The sequence below is a fragment of the Ambystoma mexicanum genome, chromosome 14 (assembly GCF_040938575.1).
Source record: "Ambystoma mexicanum isolate Mex_15411 chromosome 14, UKY_AmexF1_1, whole genome shotgun sequence".
In the NCBI taxonomy this organism is placed as follows: Eukaryota; Metazoa; Chordata; class Amphibia; order Caudata; family Ambystomatidae; genus Ambystoma; species Ambystoma mexicanum.
In genome coordinates this window covers 225,604,232-225,627,300 of record NC_090940.1, presented here as the reverse complement: position 1 = coordinate 225,627,300, position 23,069 = coordinate 225,604,232, and the positions used below count along the sequence as shown (strand labels likewise).

The window sequence follows — 23,069 nt, the reverse complement described above, 5'->3', positions numbered from 1 at the left end:
CTGACTGCCTAAATGAGGAGGCATTGACAGGTTGACTCAGAGGCCATGCACCTCCAGACAAGCTGCTGATCCACTCATCCATTGCCCCTCCAAGACCTAACGTTCCACTTGGTCATCGGGCGGAAATTCCACTTTGACAGTTAGAGCTGCATCTTGGAGCTGGATCTTGGTGTCTAATGGGGTCGATTGGTTTCAGTGGTTTGTTTCTATTTAACTAGAAGAATGCACTTTTCTTCTTCCATTAGACATGGGGTAAACGTTGAAAGTGTCCCGCTAATAGCCCTGCATTGAAAGTTACTCGCGCCCTTGGTTGTCCACGAGCGCACGGCACACAAGAGTAAACAACTCTCCAATGGGTATGCAGTAATAAAATTGCAGCAAAAATGTCGCCTTTACAAAAAATCAGGGTTTGACCCGGTAAAGGTGTACCCCATTATACAGTTAAGGGGAGTGGGGGTTGCGGGGGTGTCCCCGGCTCCCCTTAAATGGTATAATGGGACTGGGGGATGCGGGGGTGTCCCCCGCATCCTTTACATGTATTGCAGTGGCAAAACCACAGCCTTTTTGCCGCAATTTGTTGTGATGCGATTTTAACACATGGAACCCTCCAATGCCTACTGCCGAGTGCGCACAATGGTTGCCTGGGATTACTACAGTAGTTCTTGTTATTCTTTTTTGCATTGTTGCATTCATTTAATATTGGGGGGCTTTGTTTCAAGAGCCCTGGTCATTTGGTTTCAGTTTGCTGTGGGTGCTTCTTTCTGTATTTTCTGATTGCTAATGGTCACTAGCAGTTGTGCCGCCTTCTGCTATGCACCCTACTGTAATTAAGACATCCTGCCATCTGCAAATCCAGCAGTTTAATCCTCCCCTACAATGGCTGTTAATATGTTGGCATCAGATTGGGTGATCTTAAGTGCTGATGTGCAGCACGGAAAACTGCTTTGTGTACGGTAGGCATATTTCCAGTGTATAAACCCTAGGGTGTAAGGGTGGGGATCACAAGGCCATAGCATGACTGTTGCAGAAGCACATGGTAGGGGCAAATCCGTTCCGGGGTCACATGCATTAGATAAGATCATTGTAGAATGTGGTGGAGCAATATGTAAACAATTGTCCATTGAGCGTCAGCAGAGCTGTGCATCCTCTTGGGCCATTTCAAGAAAGATCCAGTACAAGGCAGCCATTGTCCTCTCAATCCCTCGCTAAGGATGAATATTCCATTCTTTCAATGGGTGCATACACACGCTGCAGAATCTACCATTTAACAGCAGAGCAACCATGACGGTTAAGCTAACAATCGCAGGGGTCCATTAATGGTGTACATTTGCAACAGATACTATGTGCTTGGTAAGCAGCCGCCTCGGATTAATTCAACTGCCGGGTTTCCAAACTATAGACATCTTTTCGATTGAGCATGACCTGGTTGAATGTCACCTTCAGAAACCATTCTGGATGCATGTCTCACACACACACAAACCATTCTGGATGCATGTCACACACAGAAACCATTCTGGATGCATGTCTCACAAACACAAACCATTCTGGATGCATGCCACACACAGAAAGCATTCTGGATGCATGTCCCACAAACACAAACCATTCTAAATGCATGCCCCACACACAAACCATTCTGGACGCTTGCCTTCAGTGGGTTCCGGGAAATATATATAAACAAGTTGGTGACTCCATCCAAGACTGAACGATGATCAAAATAAACAGCCACCGCAAGAGTACTTATGATGTAAACACATTTGCTTCAACCTCTTCATCTTGTAAATAAATCGTATCAAATAAACTCTTTTTATTAGTTCTAAGCATCATTAAGTCACTTTCTCATCAGTGATGTACACGTATATAGAATTACTGTTTTATTGGGAGGTAGGAATACAGTGTTCGCCCTCCAAACAGTACAAAGCAAAAACACAGGATCTTGCAGCAATTGCGACTTTATTGGGTGAAGTTTCCACTTGTTTGTCTCCCAGCTTTCATTGCCGCATGGATCTCTTCATCAGGCAGCGGTCCTGCTTCATGAGCAAGAAAGCGCCTCATTATAAATCACCCAGACTAAACTAATGTATTCAGACGATGGTGAATATCACAATATTTATTTTCAAATAATTCCACATTTGTACACCCGCTTCGCATTCAGTGTTCCAATGTAAATACATTATCCAATTCAGGGTAAATGAATACACCCGCCTACAAGACTTCATCCAATGCCACAATTCAACTTCAAACCACTATCAATCAAAGAAGTAGGAATTATCATACTCAAACTTAAACCCTCCAACTGCAAGGGTGATGTCTGCCCGGCTACACTCATTCAAGAAGCTGCCACTGCCCTGCTCCCTTTATTACCACATTAATTAATGCATCATTTGACACTAGCATTGTACCTACTAATCTGAAAGATGCATGGGTACTCCCATTATTAAAAGAACCTACGCTGGACCCTAACAATCCGTCTAACTACAGACCTATTACGACTGTCCCTTTCCTGCTGAAAATATTAGATCGTGCAGCATACCTCCAGATCCAGCAATACTTGGAAACTAATAATTTGCTGGGATTAAGACAGTCCGTCTTTAGACCAAGACATGGGACTGAAACTGCACCCGTTGACTTAACGACACAAATCCAGACCCAAAAAATAAAGTAAAATCTGCCCTTCTACGATTTATCTGTGGCATTTGACTTAGTGAACCATGAAATTCTATGTTAACGTCTGTCATCTGCCGCACACTTCACTGACCAAGCCAACTCTTGGATTAAGTCTTTCCTCAGTAACAGATCTATGAGGGTCTTTGCACGGTCTGCATCAGCCTCTTCTACGCCAGTTTCCTGTGGAGTCCCACAAGGCTCCTGTGTGTCCCCAACGCTTTGTAACATTTTCACCAAGCCTCTATTTGATATACTCGATTATCTGGGTGTCAGGTATAAAAACTATGCAGACAACACTCAGATACACATCCCTATCACTGGTGACTACGTTGTAGATAGCAAAACACTGAATGACACCTACAGTACTATACAAATATGGATGGCCAAACATGTTTTTTGTCGAAACGATGACAAAACCGAACTACTCCTACTTGGTTCCCCAACTAAACTGATTAAGCTAGGAACTTCATTCAATACGTTCAATATTGACGGTAATATTATTAAAGTAGCTAATGATGTGAAAATAGTCGGTATCTATATTGATTCCACACCATCCCTCACTAGACAAACTAATGCCTTCGCGTCAGCAACATCTCATACATGTAAACTTATCACAGCCCGCCGTCCGTATCCAACCTCTACCAACTGCATTTCAGTAGCAAGAGCCTTAGTATTACCTAAGCTAGACTACTGCAATGCGCTTTACTTAGGAACGTCACAACACAATATTAATAAAAATGCAAGTCATGCAGAATAATGCAGTAAGATCAGCATGCAATATCCCTAGGAAGCATCATATTACCACAGCCAGTCAGAACTTAAAATGGTTGAACATCAAGCAAAGAATAGATCTCAAATCACTCTCACTAACACACAAGTGCCTCTATAACCAGGCACCCATATACCTCTGTGACACCTTTTCACGTCACACATCATCACGGCACAGTAGAACTGCTCAGTCACATTGTATCGTCATATCAAGGTTTAACCAACAACGGGCAGGTGGGGTTAGCTTCCCAGTCCTGGCCGCAAAAAAATGGAACTCTTCCCATCTCCATAAGAGCAGAACCATCTTTCCTGGTCTTCCGTAATAAGGTCAAAACGTAGTTATTGGACCAGGGCCATAACCTACCTACTCCATAATTTATGATCCAAAACATTACTGACACTGTTGTATATATGACTTTAAATTGTATATTCCATGCCATTACATGTACAGATTTATGACTTTTATTATGCCTTACTGTATCTTTCACTGTTACGACCACTAACTTGTAGTGTCATCGTCTGTATATAATTGATTGCTAATTGGAAGACTGTATAAAATGTAAGAACAGCGCTCAGTTGCCCCAGGGTTTGAGGCGGTATACAAATAAATAAATACAAAATACAAATACATGCGTATTTAAAATGGCCGCCTGCTCCCCTTGATCCGAACTGTGGAACAGATTGTTCAGTCGGTAAATAATTGGCTTGTCTGCTGTTTTTTTTTTTTTCCACTAAACTCTTAGGTTATGCTGGTCAGGCAGGATACAGGATAACTACTGGCCGCTAGATGGAGCACCTTAAGCACACACCTTCTGGAAAAAAGCAGTCTTTTGCCTGGGTGTAATTTTAGGAGGACACAAGGGTGTTTGTCCCCTCCAACTTTTGCGGCACAACATTTTTGGCCCACTCATTTATTTGGCAGGGGCCCCTTTTTATTTAAAGGTCATGCCCCCAACCCCTCAACATTTTCAGAAAAGTTAATCCTCTGGTCATTTGGTCGATATATACACCAACTACTGTGGAAAGGCCCCGATAAGATTTGATAATTGTTGTCCTACCAAGAAACAGAATATCAGATATTTATCAATTGGTCTCTGACTTGATTTAATGATCACATCCGTTAGCAGAGTATGCAGAAAATTGTGTGTCTGTGGCACGCGTGCGCATTTTCAGGGATTGGGGGTTCAACTGAGACCGGATTATTGCACCCAGCATGCGATTGGGACCTTGGGTACAAACATGTAATTAAGACATTACAAGGCAGCACTCAACAGCTGGCTTTCACATTGTACGCATTTTCCAGCTGAAGCACAGGGTGACAAACTGTATGATCCTTGGCAAATTACTGCAATTCGGGAGTTCTTGTCTCGGTTGACTTTACTTTAACAAATTGGACTTTTAGCGCCTGGCACCAGTGACTTGCAAAAGGAAAGTCCTGGATTAGAAAGGTTTTAACCTGGGCACCTTGTGCACGCAAGTCCAAGGTGGTTGACACTGCTTCTGTCTGTAATTATTTACCATCTAACTCTTGCCTTTTCTTGGAATGTATAATGTGCACCGCTGCCATTTTCATGGTCGCCAGGTGGTCTGGCGGATCTGAAAGAGGGTGGTGGGTTGGGGTACTACAGAAAGGATTGCTTTGCAGCTGTGTTGTGTTCAGTTGGGAAGTACTTGTGTGCAGGTCTGTTTCTAGGTGGTCATGCGTGCTGGACTGCTTTGTTCAAGAGTCTGGGCTAGATAGATGAGGAGGTGGCTTGATAAAGCGGGAACTGCTAGCATGGGCTCACCTCTTGTGCGTCGGCCAGTATGATTTAAAGAACGAGTGGCTAGCCGCTTAGGACTGTAAAGCAAGCCATTTCCTTTCTACGCCATGCCCCAGTGTGGCCAGTAAAAGATAATATCCCTTGAGCTAAGCATTTCTCAGAATAAAGATAGCACAAGGTCAGGTTTATCTAAGTTGTATTAGAAGCCATACATCACGGCATTTAAGTTTGTGAGTGTGTTAGTCGAAGTGAAATCAAGACCATGTATGTCACAATTTTGAAGTCAAAAAGTGAAACTAGGGAGTAGTATGGCAAGATAACTGTGCCACCTGCATGGGCATCAGTTTCGCCCTCTGGGCTTTGTCAAGGCATTTACATATTCATCATGCACATAATTAAGTGCTGCCTCTTTGAGTTATCGAGTCAGCGGACTATGAGGCGTAATCAACAAGTATAACATCCGTTAGCATTTGCACAATTTGTAAATTAGTACAATTGGACAGTTTTTCATTAGATAAAATTAAAGTAAAGTTCAAAAACACATGGTATAAATGAGAAGATCAAAGATTAAAATAAAAGAAGACAAATAAAGCAAAATGTTAATAAACCATGTTATGCTTTTGGAGAACGTCAACAGATGTTCACAAAGTAACCATGATCTAGAAAGACCTTGTTTCTAAGTGTTGCAGATGGCCTGTTGGTTCTTCAATCTTAATCAAAAGCTAGAAATCTGTAAATTAACCTAGCTCTCCTTCCACCCCTTCTCCACTGCAGCTGATTACCGAGCAGAAGACCTACTACCTGACCGCGGACTCGCCGAACATCCTAGAGGAGTGGATCCGAGCCCTGCAGAGCCTCCTGAAGGTGCAAGCGGCGAGTCCCCTCGCTGCTCAGAGCTGCATCAAACCCACCGTGCGAGGCTGGCTCACAAAAGTAAGTCCCGTTGCAACCTTTCCTGAATACTTGATAGGATCAGGACAGAGAATTGACACTGCGGTTTAGCGCCGTTAGATTTGCCAAATTCATTGCGGCTTCTTGTGGGAGGGTTTTCTTCCTTCGAGTTAGGGCTGTGAGGTCCCCACTCAAGGGTCTAACCCATCCAAAGACACAAAGCCAGATATCAAAAGGCCGCCTGGGAATTCATAAAAAATGCATTTATTCTAACCCATCACCAAATAACCAGTGCAATAAGGTATGTTGTTTATAAATGTTACTATTTAGAATACATTAGTCTCACACTTGATTGCATACATGTCAAAATCCAGGATATGCTATTCCAGCCTGTTTTCTTCTTCGTCATCTGGGACTTTTAGTACTGGATTTATAATGTGGAAATCGAGGACTAGAAAAAGACTGGACAAGCACCCCTCGAATGGAGTAGGGCATGTTAGCTGGTTTTCAGGGTAGGAAATGTGCCGGAATAAGATGGAACGACGGAAAGTGCTGTTCCACGGATGCCCAAGGCCCAGACACCCCACCATGCTAGCCCAAGAGTGCTTCAAAATCCCCCCGCCCCCCGCCCCCGATAAGCATCAGCAGTACTCTGCCTCAAGTGAACAAGAGCGCATGATTATTTTACAAACTCGGTGCTGAAACAGCCCAACCTAAGCATTGTCCAAATTAATTCTATATGTCCATTGGTTTATAGCCATTTTTCTGTTCTGGTGTCTAATGTGACAGTGAAAAGAGCAGAGAGCCCAATTTCCATTACTTGCTCAGAAAGGTTTCACTCAAATTACTAACAAAGATCTATTTCGAATATAAACATTTGTGGTCGTTCTTCTGTTCCCAAAATCCCCTGTGCTTGAATGCAAATCACCAGGATTGGGTTCCTTGACGAGATTGGGCGCTGCTCGGGCTTAGCACCACCCAGATATCAACGCCCCCCCCACTAGTATGAGGTGTCTGTGAGTGGGGGGGAGTCAGTGTATTTTTGCCATTTCCAGCCTGGTATGTATGAACAGGTATCAGTAACTGCACAGCTGAACCAACGGTGGATTGGGCGTTGGTCTATATGGGCCTTCGCCCAGTGGGCAGTCTAATCAAAGGCTCAGAGGCTGCTCGGCTGTTGTTAGGGCTCGCTCCCAGTGTGTGGTCACTGCTCCCCCATAGGCATCAATAGAAAGGAGCAAAGAGGGGCAATTGCCTCCCATTTTGGCTGCTTCCCGCCTCCTAACTGGTGGCCTGCCCCCACTCTGGCAAAAAACTCTTTCCAGGAGCCATATGCTTTTTCACCCAGCCATCATTCGCGCCTTTGCTGGCATTATTTGCTTAGCCCGAGGCATCAATGGGCCCTCAATATCACTGGGGTCGGGCCATTACCGTTAAAAGCAGGCTACCTGCATGCTGGGCACACAATTGTTTTCCATATATGCAGCTTACACTTGTCAAGAAAAAACCCAAAGACATTTCCAAACTGAAACCTGCTTCTTAAACGTACATTTCTACTACTAGCTTTCTTTCAAATGTATGAATTGTTTTTCTCTGACTGCCACACAAATACCCTGTGATAACTGTGCCCCTTCCTTTATGTTTGATCACAGAATATATTTCTAAATCTGTTAGATTCTTATCAAATTGCTTAATACCAAATAAATGCTTCTATTGTGCTGACAGCAGTTATTAGGACATTAAACTGTGGGTTCATGGGTGCCAATTTTTGATTTTTCAGTATAGGGGCAGCAATTCCCCTATCCTCGCACTGAATATAAGCAAGCTACCAGTCCAACCCATCCCCTGGCCGAACAAGTTTTTTAATGAGGAATTGCAAAAAAGTCATAAGATTTACGGACAGTTTTCAATATATAACATCTTAGCAACAGTCACCCGACCTGCTGAGCTACCCTGGTAGCCTTCTACTGTAGGGCATGTCTATGGATCTTTTAATATGTTCAAAATCATTGTGTTACCAACAGCGCAGCTCGTTTACATGACTTCAAAGTCAACAGTATTTAATCTCCAGCCACAGTGAACCAGTGCATACATTCATTGACAGTGTACCAATGGCGGCTTCTTGATAATGGTCATGGGGGCGCTGACTCCTGGCAACCATCACCCTTTAAGGAGGAGCCGAGAAGCCAGCCAAGTGTAAAGACTGAGCACTCCCTTAGATGATTTTTGCAGTTGAGGGGGCGCTCCTCGACTGGCTTGAACTGTCAAAGGGAAATGTGGTTTCTGCTTGACAGTTCTGTTCCGCAGCTTCGCATATCCAATGCGCCATGCAAAGCCAGGGGCGTTTTTGATTCCGCAACCTTGCATGGCCCATTAGGGATGCTGTCTGAGGGACTGCATGTTTGTATTTGCGAGGAAGGGGCTCCTGCACCTCCTCGCACATACAAGTGGAGTGGGGCGCTTTGTCCTCAGCGTTCATGCTCATATGTGCATGAACCAGGAAGCACTCTTTGCTTCCTGGTTCCTGTTTGTAGTACGTGGGAGCTGGAGTGCTGGGAGGACACATCAGGAACTAGAGCAGAAGGTACGTTAATTTAAATATTTGTATGTATGTGTCTATGCTTGTGCTGTGTGTAATGAGTGAGTTTGAGGATGTGTGTGTATGCGTGTGTGTTTGTACTGGGCAGTGGGCTGATTTTGGCAGGAGAGTGGTTGTTGCACAACCCCCCTCCCCACCAGACAAATTCATGTCCCTTTGCGAGGCTCTGCGGGTGCAGGGGGCAGGCCTGGTATTTTTTTTTTACTAAGAATATCTGATGGATGCTTAGTTAAAAATATGATGCCTGCCCCTTGGGCCCCACAGCGCCTTGCATGCACACATACAAATTGTGTGGGTGTGCGATAAGCTGGGGGGCCCGGGGGCAGACATGGCATTTCTTATTGGGCATCTATGACAAAGCAAGCATGATAAATGTTATTATGTAGCTGAACTGGCATTTTAATGCACCCAGTCTAGCCATTACTTACTATGCCATGATATTTTGTATTGGGCATCTATGATCAAGCAAGCATGATAATTGTTATTACATGGCTAGAGTGGCATTTTGATGTAGCCAGTTTGGACATGTTTGCATACTGTGTCCTGGCATTTTTAATGGTAAAGTCAACTGGAGTATGTTCTTAAGTGGGGCTACTGCAATTTATTGGCAGAACAAGCATTGACATATAGTAGCATTACTGGCATTATGCGCAAAGCAAACACGAATATGTGCTTACATGTTTTTATACAGGCATATATTATGGGCAATGCCATCATGAAAATGTGTTGCCGAAATGCTCCTCTGCGCTGTTGGTGACTTGCATCTATTAGATTTTTTCATGAATTACCCTACAAAACCAATTGCTAAATTGCGTTTTACGTAATTTTTCAAAAAAGGCTGCTGTAAAATACACCATTTCAATCCATTCTTTAAAAATGTTCTGTGGGCGGGAGAGCAGCCCTCCAACATCTCTTAACTAGTTTGGGCGCCCTTGCTACGCTCCATCACACTGGCATATTTTCGGGGAATATGTACGCCCCTCCAATTAAAAAAATCACCTGCCGCCACTGGGATGTACAGCCAGTGAGATTCCTGCAACCACTGCTAAAGAGCCAAGGGAGCAGTTGCCTCCTTTCCCCCCTGTGCTCGCCGCCTTTGTGATAGATCTTCTCATAAACAGACTGCACTGGACCATCCTCTGAAGCCGAGGTATGAGTGATAGAAACATCCTGTGAAGCCGAGGTATGAGTGATAGATCTTCTCATAAACAGACTGCACTGGACCATCCTCTGAAGCCGAGGTATGAGTGATAGATCTTCTCATAAACAGACTGCACTGGACCATCCTCTGAAGCCGAGGTATGAGTGATAGATCTTCTCATAAACATCCTCTGAAGCCGAGGTATGAGTGATAGATCTTCTCATAAACAGACTGCACTGGACCATCCTCTGAAGCCGAGGTATGAGCGTTAGATCTTCTCATAAACATCCTGTGAAGCCGAGGTATGAGTGATAGATCTTCTCATAAACAGACTGCACTGGACCATCCTCTGAAGCCGAGGTATGAGTGATAGATCTTCTCATACACAGACTGCACTGGACCATCCTCTGAAGCCGAGGTATGAGTGATAGATCTTCTCATAAACATCCTCTGAAGCCGAGGTATGAGTGATAGATCTTCTCATAAACATCCTCTGAAGCCGAGGTATGAGTGATAGATCTTCTCATAAACAGACTGCACTGGACCATCCTCTGAAGCCGAGGTATGAGTGTTAGATCTTCTCATAAACATCCTCTGAAGCCGAGGTATGAGTGATAGATCTTCTCATAAACATCCTCTGAAGCCGAGGTATGAGTGATAGATCTTCTCATAAACAGAGTGCACTGGACCATCCTCTGAAGCCGAGGTATGAGTGTTAGATCTTCTCATAAACATCCTCTGAAGCCGAGGTATGAGTGATAGATCTTCTCATAAACAGACTGCACTGGACCATCCTCTGAAGCCGAGGTATGAGTGATAGATCTTCTCATAAACAGACTGCACTGGACCATCCTCTGAAGCCGAGGTATGAGTGATAGATCTTCTCATAAACATCCTCTGAAGCTGAGGTATGAGTGATAGATCTTCTCATAAACATCCTCTGAAGCTGAGGAATGAGTGATAGATCTTCTCATAAACATCCTCTGAAGCTGAGGTATGAGTGATAGATCTTCTCAGACTGCACTGGACCATCCTCTGAAGCCGAGGTATGAGTGATAGATCTTCTCATAAACATCCTCTGAAGCCGAGGTATGAGTGATAGATCTTCTCATAAACAGAGTGCACTGGACCATCCTCTGAAGCCGAGGTATGAGTGTTAGATCTTCTCATAAACATCCTCTGAAGCCGAGGTATGAGTGATAGATCTTCTCATAAACAGACTGCACTGGACCATCCTCTGAAGCCGAGGTATGAGTGATAGATCTTCTCATAAACAGACTGCACTGGACCATCCTCTGAAGCCGAGGTATGAGTGATAGATCTTCTCATAAACATCCTCTGAAGCTGAGGTATGAGTGATAGATCTTCTCATAAACATCCTCTGAGGCTGAGGAATGAGTGATAGATCTTCTCATAAACATCCTCTGAAGCTGAGGTATGAGTGATAGATCTTCTCAGACTGCACTGGACCATCCTCTGAAGCCGAGGTATGAGTGATAGATTTTCTGATAAACGGACTCTTTTGACTGCACATTATTTGAAACTGGGCTGGGAGTGATGTCTGCTTGAGTTAAAAGAATGCAGTCTCTTGCTGAGTGTAAAGGCATTTTTGCAACTGTTGTGAACATGGGTTAACGTTTTAGGATGTATATTAATTTGATGCAAAACCTTTATTGCTCTAAACCTATCCTGAACATGCCACCAGCCCGCCCCACCTTGTATTTGTGCCCCAGTTCACCCCCATACGGATTTCTAGTAATGTCACTGCCCCCCCACACCCCAATACCCCCCTACCACCTAAACCCCCCAGGCCACGGGCCGGCCCGCAGAGACAAGGCAATTAGCACAGCCAAAGGGCGTGGGGCAGATAGCGCTCTGCAGTTGCATGTTTTTCAGACCCGTGCTTACGCTGCAGAGAACGTGTTCTAGGCCAAGTCATTGCTTGCCATTAAAATGGTTAATATTAAGAAAAGTGCAGCCACGTCAATCCATGTGCTGCTAACAGTATCATGCTAGCAATGGGCTTACGAGTCTTATTGTGTGGCAATAATATTGAATATTTTTCAAACGGCTCCTGGCGCCCCATACCGTCCCGTCCATCCACCCCACCCCCCGACCCCCCTCCAACAGCCCCACGCAAGGTTAAACGTTTGAGCTCCTGGTAGTTGGGGTAGTTGGTGGATGTGTATGACGTATTCCACTTTTGTTTGACTTGGGAGCAAGCAAGGTTGCCCTTCTCAATTTTGCAATACCCTGTAATGTGGAAACGGCGCAGGTTGAAAATAGTTTGAATGTAGGCCGCCTCTCCTGCAACCAAACTTGTGAAATGCTGCCACCTCGTGGTAAAGGTTTGCAATAGTCAGGAACGGGGGGATCATAATATTAAAAGAATTGATTGATCCCGAGCGATAATGGCCCCTCCTGAAGTCTAAAAGACTATTAGGGTTTGTGCAACTGACGAATAAGTGAATGATCCTAGGCTACTTCTCCAGTCGGAAGGTTTGGAATGAGGCCTATACCGGAGAATATGGAATACATTCCGAAAATTCTAATTGGTCTTAATACCACTGTGTGTTTGCCTGCCGTCTGATCTGGTGCTACTGCACTGCGGAGGGGTGCACCTTTCCTGGTGACCCCATGCATGGGCGTGTTTTTTTGGTGGTAGCAGCCTCCCTCCCACCCACCCCCCGCCTTCCTCCTAATGCAGGGTATATACCCCTTTTTACCCCCCAAAACACTTGGAATGGATTCGATGGAATGGTCTAATCCGAATGTATGGGAATGTTTAACTGTTTTTCACACTGGATTAATGTGCATTTTTCCATGTTGGGTCTGCTTGAACTTATGTTATCGGCAAAAAAGTATAATGTAAGTACCATTTTCTTTTCTTGGTTTTTTAAAAATCTTTATTGGGATGTCAGAACCTCTCACCCACCCCATCTTCCTTTCATTTATTTAAAAAAACACACTTTTACTTTTTTAACTGAATATTGCATTGCAAGAAAAGGCAAATTCCAAACCTTGTGCTATCTTTTCTACCAATAAAGACATACCGCACAGCTCCCAAGTTTCCCAGTTTCATGGTTAAGAAAACCATCCCGTCTCTTTTTCTTGTAATTCCGCGCCTTGTAGTTTTGATTTTTCCATTTTGAATTTAGCACTGCAAATCCCAAAATTCCAAGAGAAAATATCAGTACTTAATGGCTTTCTTGCCCATTAAAGGGACACTTGAGAGCTCTGCACGCCGCTAAAATAATGGCACATGACCACCTCCTTAAACCACAGACCTACATAGGACCATCATTGGCTTTTAGTGACTGAGTGTTGTGGCTTAGAAGTGAGTATGATGCTGAATTCCCCCCCCCCCCCCACACACCCTCCCCCCCACAGCCCCCGCTACAGCAGCGGTTATGTAACTTCTGTCTTCACAGAGAATGTCGCTCACTCATGCTCCCATAGAGGTACTGCTATCACGTGATGGGCCTTGGGCGAACATCTAGCCCCCCCGAATGCATGCCCCCAGGTGGACGCAGCAGAGAATGCGACGCACAAATATAGTTCAACATCATCGACCACTGCAGGGAGGAGTTACAGGAAATGCCTGTGGGAGTTTGGGAGATTCTTGTAAAACTGTGTTGGGGTGGGGGGGGGTAACTGTCTGTGATAAGGGTTCATAAGATAATATGCCAAGTGTCCTTAGTCGAATGTGCAATCCCTATTTTTAGTTGGTCTTGGTGGGGGGGGGGGGGGGAGGGGGCGTGAGGGTTGAAGCGATCAGGGGTTAAAGAAAAAATGAACTAGGGTTCTTATATGGTGCTTCATGCCAGAGGCCAGCCTATAAACATGGGTCCGGTTTTCAAACCCATGCTGCTCAGTGTTGTCTTGCGTCGAAAACAAGCGTGTTGCCTCTGAGCTATCCTCACAGCCTCTGATCCAAAAGATTAGCCCACCTCGAGGATACTCTTCCTTTATGTCACACTCCTCTCGGGGCAAGACTACTCTGGTTTCTTCCCCTTCCCTAAGGGTCAGTGTGACTCTTACCACAGCAAGCCCATGTACTACCCCACCCCCCCTTCTTGCCCTAGGCACGCTTAGGTAGACTCTTCCCCCATCACTGTCGGGATTCTTATCAGGCCACCGTAATTATAGCCATCCAGCCAAGGGTCTCCCTCAAGGGCTTGAGCCTGCTATAGGCTGTACTCGGCTTCAGAGAGTAAGCACCTCTTCATTACCTCTGCTGGCTTTGCAGCTGCCACCAGGATCTGGAGTAGTGGTCCCCTGTTCGGCCACTCTGGCTCTTTCTCTTCAGCGTTCTCTGGCTCCTTTGTGGTTTCTATTATTGTGATCTATTTGGCCCAGCCACCTGTTTATTCTCTCCCCCTTCCCCAGCGCCTCTTACTGCCATATAAAGCCACTGTCTTGAATGCCATTTGAGCCCACTCACATGCTGATATTTTCAGCCCCTTTACATATGTTATGTTGTGCACTAATTGTTGTAATGAGAGTTCAGGTTGGTGGGTCTGTTTCACCATTTGCTTGAGTTTGTGATTGGTGCATGTCTCGTTTTTGCCTTTATATTCAGGTGTTATTCCTTTGCTAATAATACCACTCAATTGGAGGCCCTCTCCTGTCCCACATGGTCCAAGAGCTAAATTAGCCTATGAGCCATTTTAGGATCCTACATTATGGTCCGGCATCCTTGCATTCCGTCTGGTAGGCTATTGGCACATGTTCCTGCTTGCTATCGGCATTATTTGCACAGTATGTAGTCGTAGTAGTGGGTCATTTGTATAGCACCTTTCACCATTAGTATGGTCCCAACACACTGTAGGTTGAACGGCCTCAGGGGACCAGAGTCCAGGTATTGGAATTAATTTGAGGAGGTGTTGGTATGCGTGTGTGCATATTGGCCAGTGCTTAAGATATGAGGGGTTGCCAAGTCCCCGGTAGCCACCCATGTAGTGCTGGTATGGGGATGGGTGGTGATAAGTGGTCTAGAGGGGGTAAGCGAGAGCGGGGTAGAAGTTGTGTGCATCTACATATCTCATTTCTTTCGTGAATGGGAACTGCATTCTTATGGCAGAGGTGTTGTTCGAAGTGTCTTCAAGTGGTGTATGATGGCAGATGCGTGCAGGTCTGTTGCTGTGCCTTTGGCTATTTCCATCCATGGTCTACATTCTAAGAAGTGACCCAGAATTAGTAAGATGGCTAAACTCTAAATCAACTTGCTTTAATGTATGTAGGGCTAAATTATACATGCTCCTAGGATCAGTGAAATGTAATGTGAACATTTATTTTGTGTTGCTTTCCTTGCTGGTGTCTATTTCCCTTCAGGATCTGTTAACCGATACACTGGGCAGTGCACATCCAGGGTGTGCACATCAGAGACTCCTGCTCCACCTGTAAATTTGGAATGGGGCCCCGGGCTACCAACAAATTATATTGACAACTGTTTGACTGGTAAACTATTCACTGCCCCCCCCCCCCCCCACAGATGGTTAGTACTGGGCACTTTCTTTCATGCCTCATGAGAAGTTTCCTGGGTGGATATACTATAGACCTTTCCTTAGTTGGGTGATTACACAGCACATGGTGGTATCCACAGGAGGGTTGATGAGGGGGGACTTTGGGAGATCCTGCATGTGGCAAATACAGGGGTCGCATCATGTAGCTTGCAGTTTCCCCTTGCCCCAAAGATCCCCAGCCTCCCATATAGTCTCCACTGGTATGACTTTGTTCCATGCACCATCATACTGCAGTTAATTAGAACATGTGTTTAGTGGTAATGCTGCCTGCTGACAAACAAGCTACTCAGTGCTTCTAACCATTCAGCCCAAACTGATTGTAGTGGTCCACAAAGCAAAACTGAGGATGGTTGCGAAACCAAGAGGCTGTGATGATGGAGATGAAAACATCATTACTACTTTATGTCCCGACCCCACCCCAGTACCGCGAAGGTGAGAAACGTTACTGAGACCGCCTTACCACCCGATGAACATAGGGGTGGTTAATAATGAGTTAAACTGAGCACCATGAAACAGTATGCTTAACCAGAGCGAATGTATAGGCAATCTGCCATAAAGAATTAGTTAGGATGTGTGACACACGTAAGGACTAAACGTTGTTTGTAGAATGCACAAATGTGTGCAGTATACATAGTACAACATGGTATAAGAAGACAGGAGACACCGAGAGCCTCTCCCTGCGACACAGCTGCCGCCATGCTGTCTGTCACCCTCACCATAGGGTTCCTATGGAGCGCTACCCGCCAGCAGCTTGTGCAGAGGGCCGTCTCGGCCAAGCCCCCCAAGGAGATTGTGACCCCGGCGCATCAAGCTGAGGCCCTCAGTGTCATTTTCTCACTTTCCTGATTCCCTCCGGCTGGATCTTGGCCCACTTGGAGGACTACAAACACAAACCGGAGCAATAAACTGGGATTCCAAAGCCAGAGTGTCTGCAGGGAGCACTGTAAAAGGACTTCACTTTGTGACCACTTGTGCATATTTATAATTAAAATCTTAAACGCCAAAAAAGAAAAAAAAAAGAAGACGGGAGGTTCCTGTGTACCAAGAAAGGGTCTCACTGCACTGATAGGACAGTTGAACTATAGGTAGACAAGGTGCTGGATACACGGGCAGGGACATCGTCGTATGGCAGACTCACAAGATGAATTGGTGGCGCAATAGTTTGCCAATATGGTGACGGGAAGACAGGAGTGCAGTCATTTTCCTAACACAAAGGCCGCAGCAGGTCTCAGAATTAGCAAGGCCTCAGACCCCAAGATGCTGAGCTTACAAAAACACATACATTCTAGAAACGCGTGCAGAGTCCAGAAAGTAGCTCACGGCCAGAGCCAAGGTCAGAAACTAGGAAAGGAGTAAAAGAGGAATGGAACGCAAGCACAAGATAACCATTCACATGGACGAGGAGCGGTAGACTCCCAAGATTAGTCAGGTGCACGAGATCAGTGAGCCAAGAGACTACAGAAAAGTAAATAACTAGTGGCCACAAAGAACACAAGATGCACGTTTGAATGAGCTAAAACCTTAATAAATAGGACATCCACTCTCAAACACGGTACACTAACATGTGATCCAGATACAAGAAACACTGGATATTGATTACACAACAAACATAGATAAGACACCTGCAGAACTCCCTCAGTGCAGGTGCAGACAGCACACAAGGACAACTACAAAGGAAAGGGAAGGCCTCATTGCCTCGGGATGATCAGGAGTATTCTTTAATCAAAATAATGGCAGACTGCAGAGGTCTCTTCCCCCCATTTGTGTCTCGCTCATATCTTGAGCTTTGTCAAAATGTCCAAGGTTGGTAAGCTAGATGCCAACCAATAAGAAGTCCCCTTGCCACGCTGCCTATGATGGATGATGCAAGCCAATTAGCTATCCATGTAGCAATGTATTAGAAATGGTATCACTAGTAAGATGGGTCCAGGCGGAGGCATCCGATAGGTATTGACCAATAAAGTAATTTACCCATATATATTCTATATGTAGTTTGAGCCACTAACCAGCCCAATTTCTCTGTAGGGTTTGTAAACCAATAGTATAATGTGACATCCTTACTGGTGTAATTGTAGTACAAAACTTGGTGCAGTCATTGAAAACGTTGAGAGCAATGAGAACGTAATGCTTGTATGCTGTCCTGGCTTGCATTCGTCGTTTGAGGATAGCTTGGTTTTGACGTGCACCCGAGTCCTCCATCATTGAGTATTATTCTGACTAATTTTGTGATCCTGGGTGTACTTATACAGGGCCGTACTTGTACAGTGTTCCGTTGCTGGCCAGCTATGCTTGTGCTATATCATTCCTCATTCATACATGCATAGACCATCACGAGACTTGTAACCACAAAAGAGATACCCTTATCAATCAGCTTTGGGAGAAAAAGAAGTTCTCCGTGCAACAGGCTATTCCCTAGTTCTGGAAGTCTGTTTTCCCTTCTGGCCAACGACTCTGATCCCATTGGCATGCCTGAGTGGGAGGATGTGTTGACAGTGCCAGCGGGTGCGTGACTTGATTCTGAAGCCTTTTCTGCTTGTCTGGAAATGCAAGAGTGGTGGGAGGTTCTTCTCCCAGAACCCTTTGGTAAAATTACCCATCAGCTCCTTTGTTACTGGAGAATATTTAATAGTTGTCTGTGGTCTTATTTCCTGGATGGGTCTTTATTTGGGGTTCTCATTATCACACTTGGGAGGTTTGGGCGCAGGAACCCAGCCATATGTGTGATGCTCAAGGTTCATTGGGGATCCATGCTCGCTGCAGCATATAACTGACCTCTCTGGTTTTACTGTCTGTTTACTTGCAGGTAAAACATGGACACTCCAAACTGGTGTGGTGCGCCCTGCTTGGGAAAATGCTGTACTACTACCGAAATAACGAAGACAAGGTACGTCTTTCTTTTAAATGTAGGACTCCGGTAGTTAACAGGTGCAGTACTCTCTGGCCGTAGGACAGCAAAGCAGATGTTTATACCTGAAGCACATTTCTTATTTGCAGTCCTTTAAGGAGAGGTCATGTTCTGAGGCAGTTCTAAATTGTATGCTGAGAATTTGACCCAAAAAAGGAACAGGGGACAATTGCAGCTATAATTAGCTCGATTTTAATCTAGTATGCTAGGTGGTCATCGGTTTCTAGAGCTAATGGCAGCAGAAACTATAATCTCCTGTGGCTACTGACCACACAACCGATTCACAAGAGCCCCCTGATGCCTTTTTCACCCTCGTTCATCAGACACCCACCAGCTGCACTGACACTGCAGCAGAATAACACGGGAGACCCTCCCTCCTCCTTAATGAGTTTCCACTCCCACTTTGGGGGAGTCCCACCTGCTCGCTGTTATCTCCACCTCTTGGTGGTGACTTGCTCTCTATCATGCCAGCACTTCATGCTGGTCACCTTCTCATTGTTTGGTAGGCGGGCTTCTGCACAATCGCTATAATGCATTAGGGCTGGGCTCTCGGGAGTTGGAGAGGCGGCACAGAAAAAAGTCCCATTGTAAGTATAAGGACTTTCATGCAGATGGCCCCTGCCTGGGTTGGGGGGGCAGACTCTGGCGCACCCACATACTCTGCACCCCTGCAGTAGGGTGTCACCATCCTTCAAGGGTTGAAATCACTGTGGAAATGTGTGGCACGCTGGGACTTGGCCACCACATTTTATGCTTTCTAAATGGTCGAGGAGGCCAACATTTTCAATACCACTGCCCCAAGAGTTAGAAGGCTGGACTGGAAGGTACAAAGATTTAAGGAATTTGATGGTACTATATGGTTGAGTTCAAAGTTCCCTAGCTGATAATTTGTTATCCCTCATGCAGGAATTAAGCAATAGAACCCGAGCGAAGCGAGGGCCTTACCGAAGGCCCCAGGGCATTACCAGAGTCAGTAATGCCCCCGACGCGAGGGTTCTATTGCTATTAGTACCCCAGCCCGCAAAAATTGCGTGACCGGGGCACTAAAAGCTGCAGCGTTTCGGGAGAAAAAAAAAAGAAAGAAAATGGCCGCCGCCATGGAAAAGGAAAACAGTCTGTTTTCCCTTTCCATGGCGGCCATCGGGAGCGTTCCCAGCGCGTCCGCTCCCGAAAAAGGATCAAAAAGAAGGTAAGTGGGGTTGGGAGGGCGGGAGTGGGCCGGGGGGAAGAGGGGAAAAAAAAATAAGATAAACATACCTGCGTCCCCGGCGGGGGACGAGGGAAGCCCCAGCCGTGTGGAGGCACAGAGCGGGGATGGCCCCGCTCCGAGTCTCCTCACAGCTGGAGGCTTCCCTTGTCCTCCCCAGGGATGCAGGACCAAGAAGGTAAGTTGGAAGGGAGGGAAGGGAATTTAAAAAAAAAAAACGTACCCGAGTCCCTGGCGGGGGGCGAAGGCAGCCTCTCAGCCGCGGGGAGGCTCGGAGCAGGGATGGCCCCGCTTCGAGCCTCCTCATTGGCTGAGGGGTTGCCATGCCCCCCGCCGGGGACAAAGGCCGTGGAATCCCGACGGAGGGATTCCCGGCCGGTTTGGGACCCGGTGAGAGGCAATCAGAATGCTTGTTGCATTCAGATTGTCTCTCGCCGGGTTACTAATAAGCATTAGCAGGAAGGTTCCTCGACCTTTAACCTGTAGTTGTGTTACAAACCCAAAGTAGTTTATGCCGACTGGGGTTGTGCTTTTATGAATAGCTGTGTTAGTCACTTACTATATACAAAGTAATCTCCTGCTCAGACAGTAACAATATTATCACATGGTTGTAACTCGATTCACATAGAACCCAACACCCTCAGTGGCCTTGTAGCAGGAAGTAACAATGTTACTAAAACCCTATGCAAGAAAACGTACACGTTTGAAAATGTGTGCTATGGTCGCATCCCCACCTCAGTTTAGCAGTTTCTTAGGACCATTTGATTAGGACATGGAAGTAGGGCTGTGACGTAGCTTGAAGGTGGGTGATGAGACCCCTGAGATGTATGTCAAAGAGCATTGAAGGCTAAATCATTTTGTGAAGAGTCCAGGTCCGTGCTTCCTAACGGACCCCTGCATTACACCAGCAGAGTGGTCTAACAATTGCTCTAAGCGTTCACATGGGAACACAAAGGACTAGACGCTCGCCCTGGTGATCAGCCAATCTTCTGTCTTTACTAGTTGTGATCATAGGTTTGACTATGTGAACAATTTCACATTAGCAATGGAGCAGGCTCACTTACTGAATTCAGTCCAGCTGCATCGAAATACTGGTTGGTATCAGTTTCTGGTGCTTACCCACCTGATCTGGGCTTAGTCCAATAACTACAATTTGAAAATCCCTCAAACCCAGACCCCAGTGATTGAGCAATGGCTCTGGCCTTTGTCTTTCCAATGCACCACATCTCTAGGAGTATTGCCTACGTAAGTAGGGTTTTAAGATAAAGTTGCCATCCATTTAGCCATTTACACATATACTGCTGAAATTAGGCAGCTGCAAGCCACTTGTTCAAGCCAAGATACAGGTGTAAATTAAATTGTATATTGAGGTTTTATAATCTGTTCAAGCCACTAACAAGTACGCAGCCTCTGACCGCGCTTCTATCCTATTTGCAGTGTCCCCTCGGGCGGGTGCAGATCCGTGAGGCCAAAGTGGAGGAGGTGGACCGCTCCTGCGATTCAGATGAGGATTATGAGGCGACGGGCCGTGGATTGCTCTCCTCTCACTTTACATTGGTCGTTCATCCTGTGGACCAGAGCCCCACCTACCTGCTTATTGGTACACAACATGAAAAGGTAAGTAGACGCCTACTGGGGCATTTCCATTTGAGAGCGACCTATGAGGTCAATTTGGTGGTGACACAGGGCATAACAAATCTTTAACTATTTACCCGTTAGTGCGCATGCGGCAAAAAACCCTGTATAACCTATTACAAAAACATAGGTGCAATCAGCAGAAAAAGAAATATCACTATTGGCTCGAAGACTTGCACAGCTGCACATGGCATAGAAAGCACGAAATATAGTCCGGCCCCAGGATGTTGCTCCTCAACCCGTTGGGTTTCTCAGAATCAATAACTAATGGTATTGCACTGCAGTTCCAAGCGATCTGATGGACGCTGCAAGCTGTTCTTTGTTTGGTTACCTTCCCTGGCTCCATCCAAAATGCTTCCATCTTCCCCTCAGCATCTACACTTGTCCACACTAGTGCATTCTCAGCCATGGAAATAGGAAGGGGCCTCATTTGTGAAGCAGCCCCTTTTTGTTTCATATGGCGGCCAAGCTTCCCATGTTGGTTCACTCTCCAAGTATGTAACATGTTTCCCCAAAGTAAACTCAAAGCCCATAGGCAGTTGATCCTGGTGCTTATAACCATACGACTCTGTTAATAGCCTTGTAGCAGGAAGCTGTGCGGTGTACAGCATGTTATACGCACTCCGCCCTCATACTGCCCTTGTTTAGTGGAGGCCTTCAATGCACGCGTTAACAGCCAATCTAGTCGCTAGCTCCTGACTTTAGCTGCACGCTAGGTTATATCACCTGCCAGTAGACCACATTCTGTGATGTGATCTAACTGATAAGTAGCGCTCTATGGTCTATTAACTGATGGGCAGCATTACCCCCATGTCCCTTCTTTCACTTCACAGTCCTTCCTTATCAGAAGGATGTCAGTCTTCGCCTGTCCTTTCCTATCCACACTTCCAAACATCGTATCCTAACCCCTCGCCGAAGGGTATAATGGGGGAGACCGCCACCAAATCGTTTTGTGTGCTGCATTGCAGCCTTTTCTGGATGAGGTCCTGCTGGGATGTGTTTTAGTAAAACAATTTATTAAGGAGCTCCTGCCCCCTCTGCTGGGCTTGGGGAGAGGTGGAATCCAGGGTAAGTAGGGTCATTGAGGACTTCAAGCTGGACCAGAGGACTGAGTGCTTGGGAGCTGGCTCGGTGGCCCTTATCATGGCCAGCAGTGCAGGCTGGTCCAGCGACTTCACAGGCCGACATCCTGGTTACGTAACAAGTGGTCGATGTAGCCTCTTCCTCCACATACTGATGGTGTAGCTATATAGGGTCCTTCCAGTCAGGTGAAAGTTTCACGAGGGGACAAGGTAAGGGAGATGTTGAGTGTGCCAGTTCGGTGACTTCTGAGTAATCGCTATTTTTGGTGAATGATGGGTTCCCATACAAAAAGCAGAGAGGAGACGCATTGATGCCTTCTCATCAGTGATTCTTCCCTCTCTTCAGAGTCGCAACATAGGCGAAAGGAGTGCTCTCAAGCAAAGCTAAAAGGCCTGATTAGAGAACCTTTGCAGGAAGAGCAGAAAATACCTAAGGGACAGTGTGTACCAGTGCAAGAAAGTCTCCCCTTCTACCCTCTACCGTTGATCTATTTCGGCCGCTGAGTCTTTACATCCCATGGACGAGGAGCAGGAGCCTAAGAGAAAGTATTTAGACCAGGAGGCGGTTGGCAAAGTATTGGAGTGTGTGGCATCTAACGCAGTTCGTTCAGGTGGCCCCTTCCTCTCTTAATCCAAGACCCACAGTGCGCCAATTTAACAAGATGCTGAAGAAGGGCCTCTGATTGAGATGTAAGAGACAAAGTTTTGCTGGAATGCAAATGGCCCAATCGAATCTCTTCCCAGGTGTGTTGGTGAATTGTATCCACTAAGGGATGACCATGCACGTTTCTTTAGAGATTGGTTTGTTATTGTCCAGTCTTACTGGGTATCCATCCGTGTCCCCCAAAGAAGTTATTCGCGACCCAACTGACAAAAGGCTGACTTCGTC

General features: G+C 45.9%; 1 protein-coding gene across 2 annotated transcripts in view; it reads left to right on the top strand.

The window, feature by feature from the left end:
* The window catches only part of PLEKHH1 (pleckstrin homology, MyTH4 and FERM domain containing H1), a 493,065-nt gene that overhangs the window by 320,447 nt on the left and 149,549 nt on the right, over positions 1-23,069 (top strand). For both annotated transcript variants that reach the window (XR_011283967.1, XM_069638989.1), the window contains exons 14-16: positions 5,970-6,128; positions 18,155-18,235; positions 20,901-21,080. Coding sequence is in view for 1 of the 2 variants with exons in the window: in XM_069638989.1 (XP_069495090.1) it covers positions 5,970-6,128; positions 18,155-18,235; positions 20,901-21,080 (420 nt within the window). In the remaining variant the exon portion in view is untranslated. The remainder of the gene's footprint in view (positions 1-5,969; positions 6,129-18,154; positions 18,236-20,900; positions 21,081-23,069) is intronic.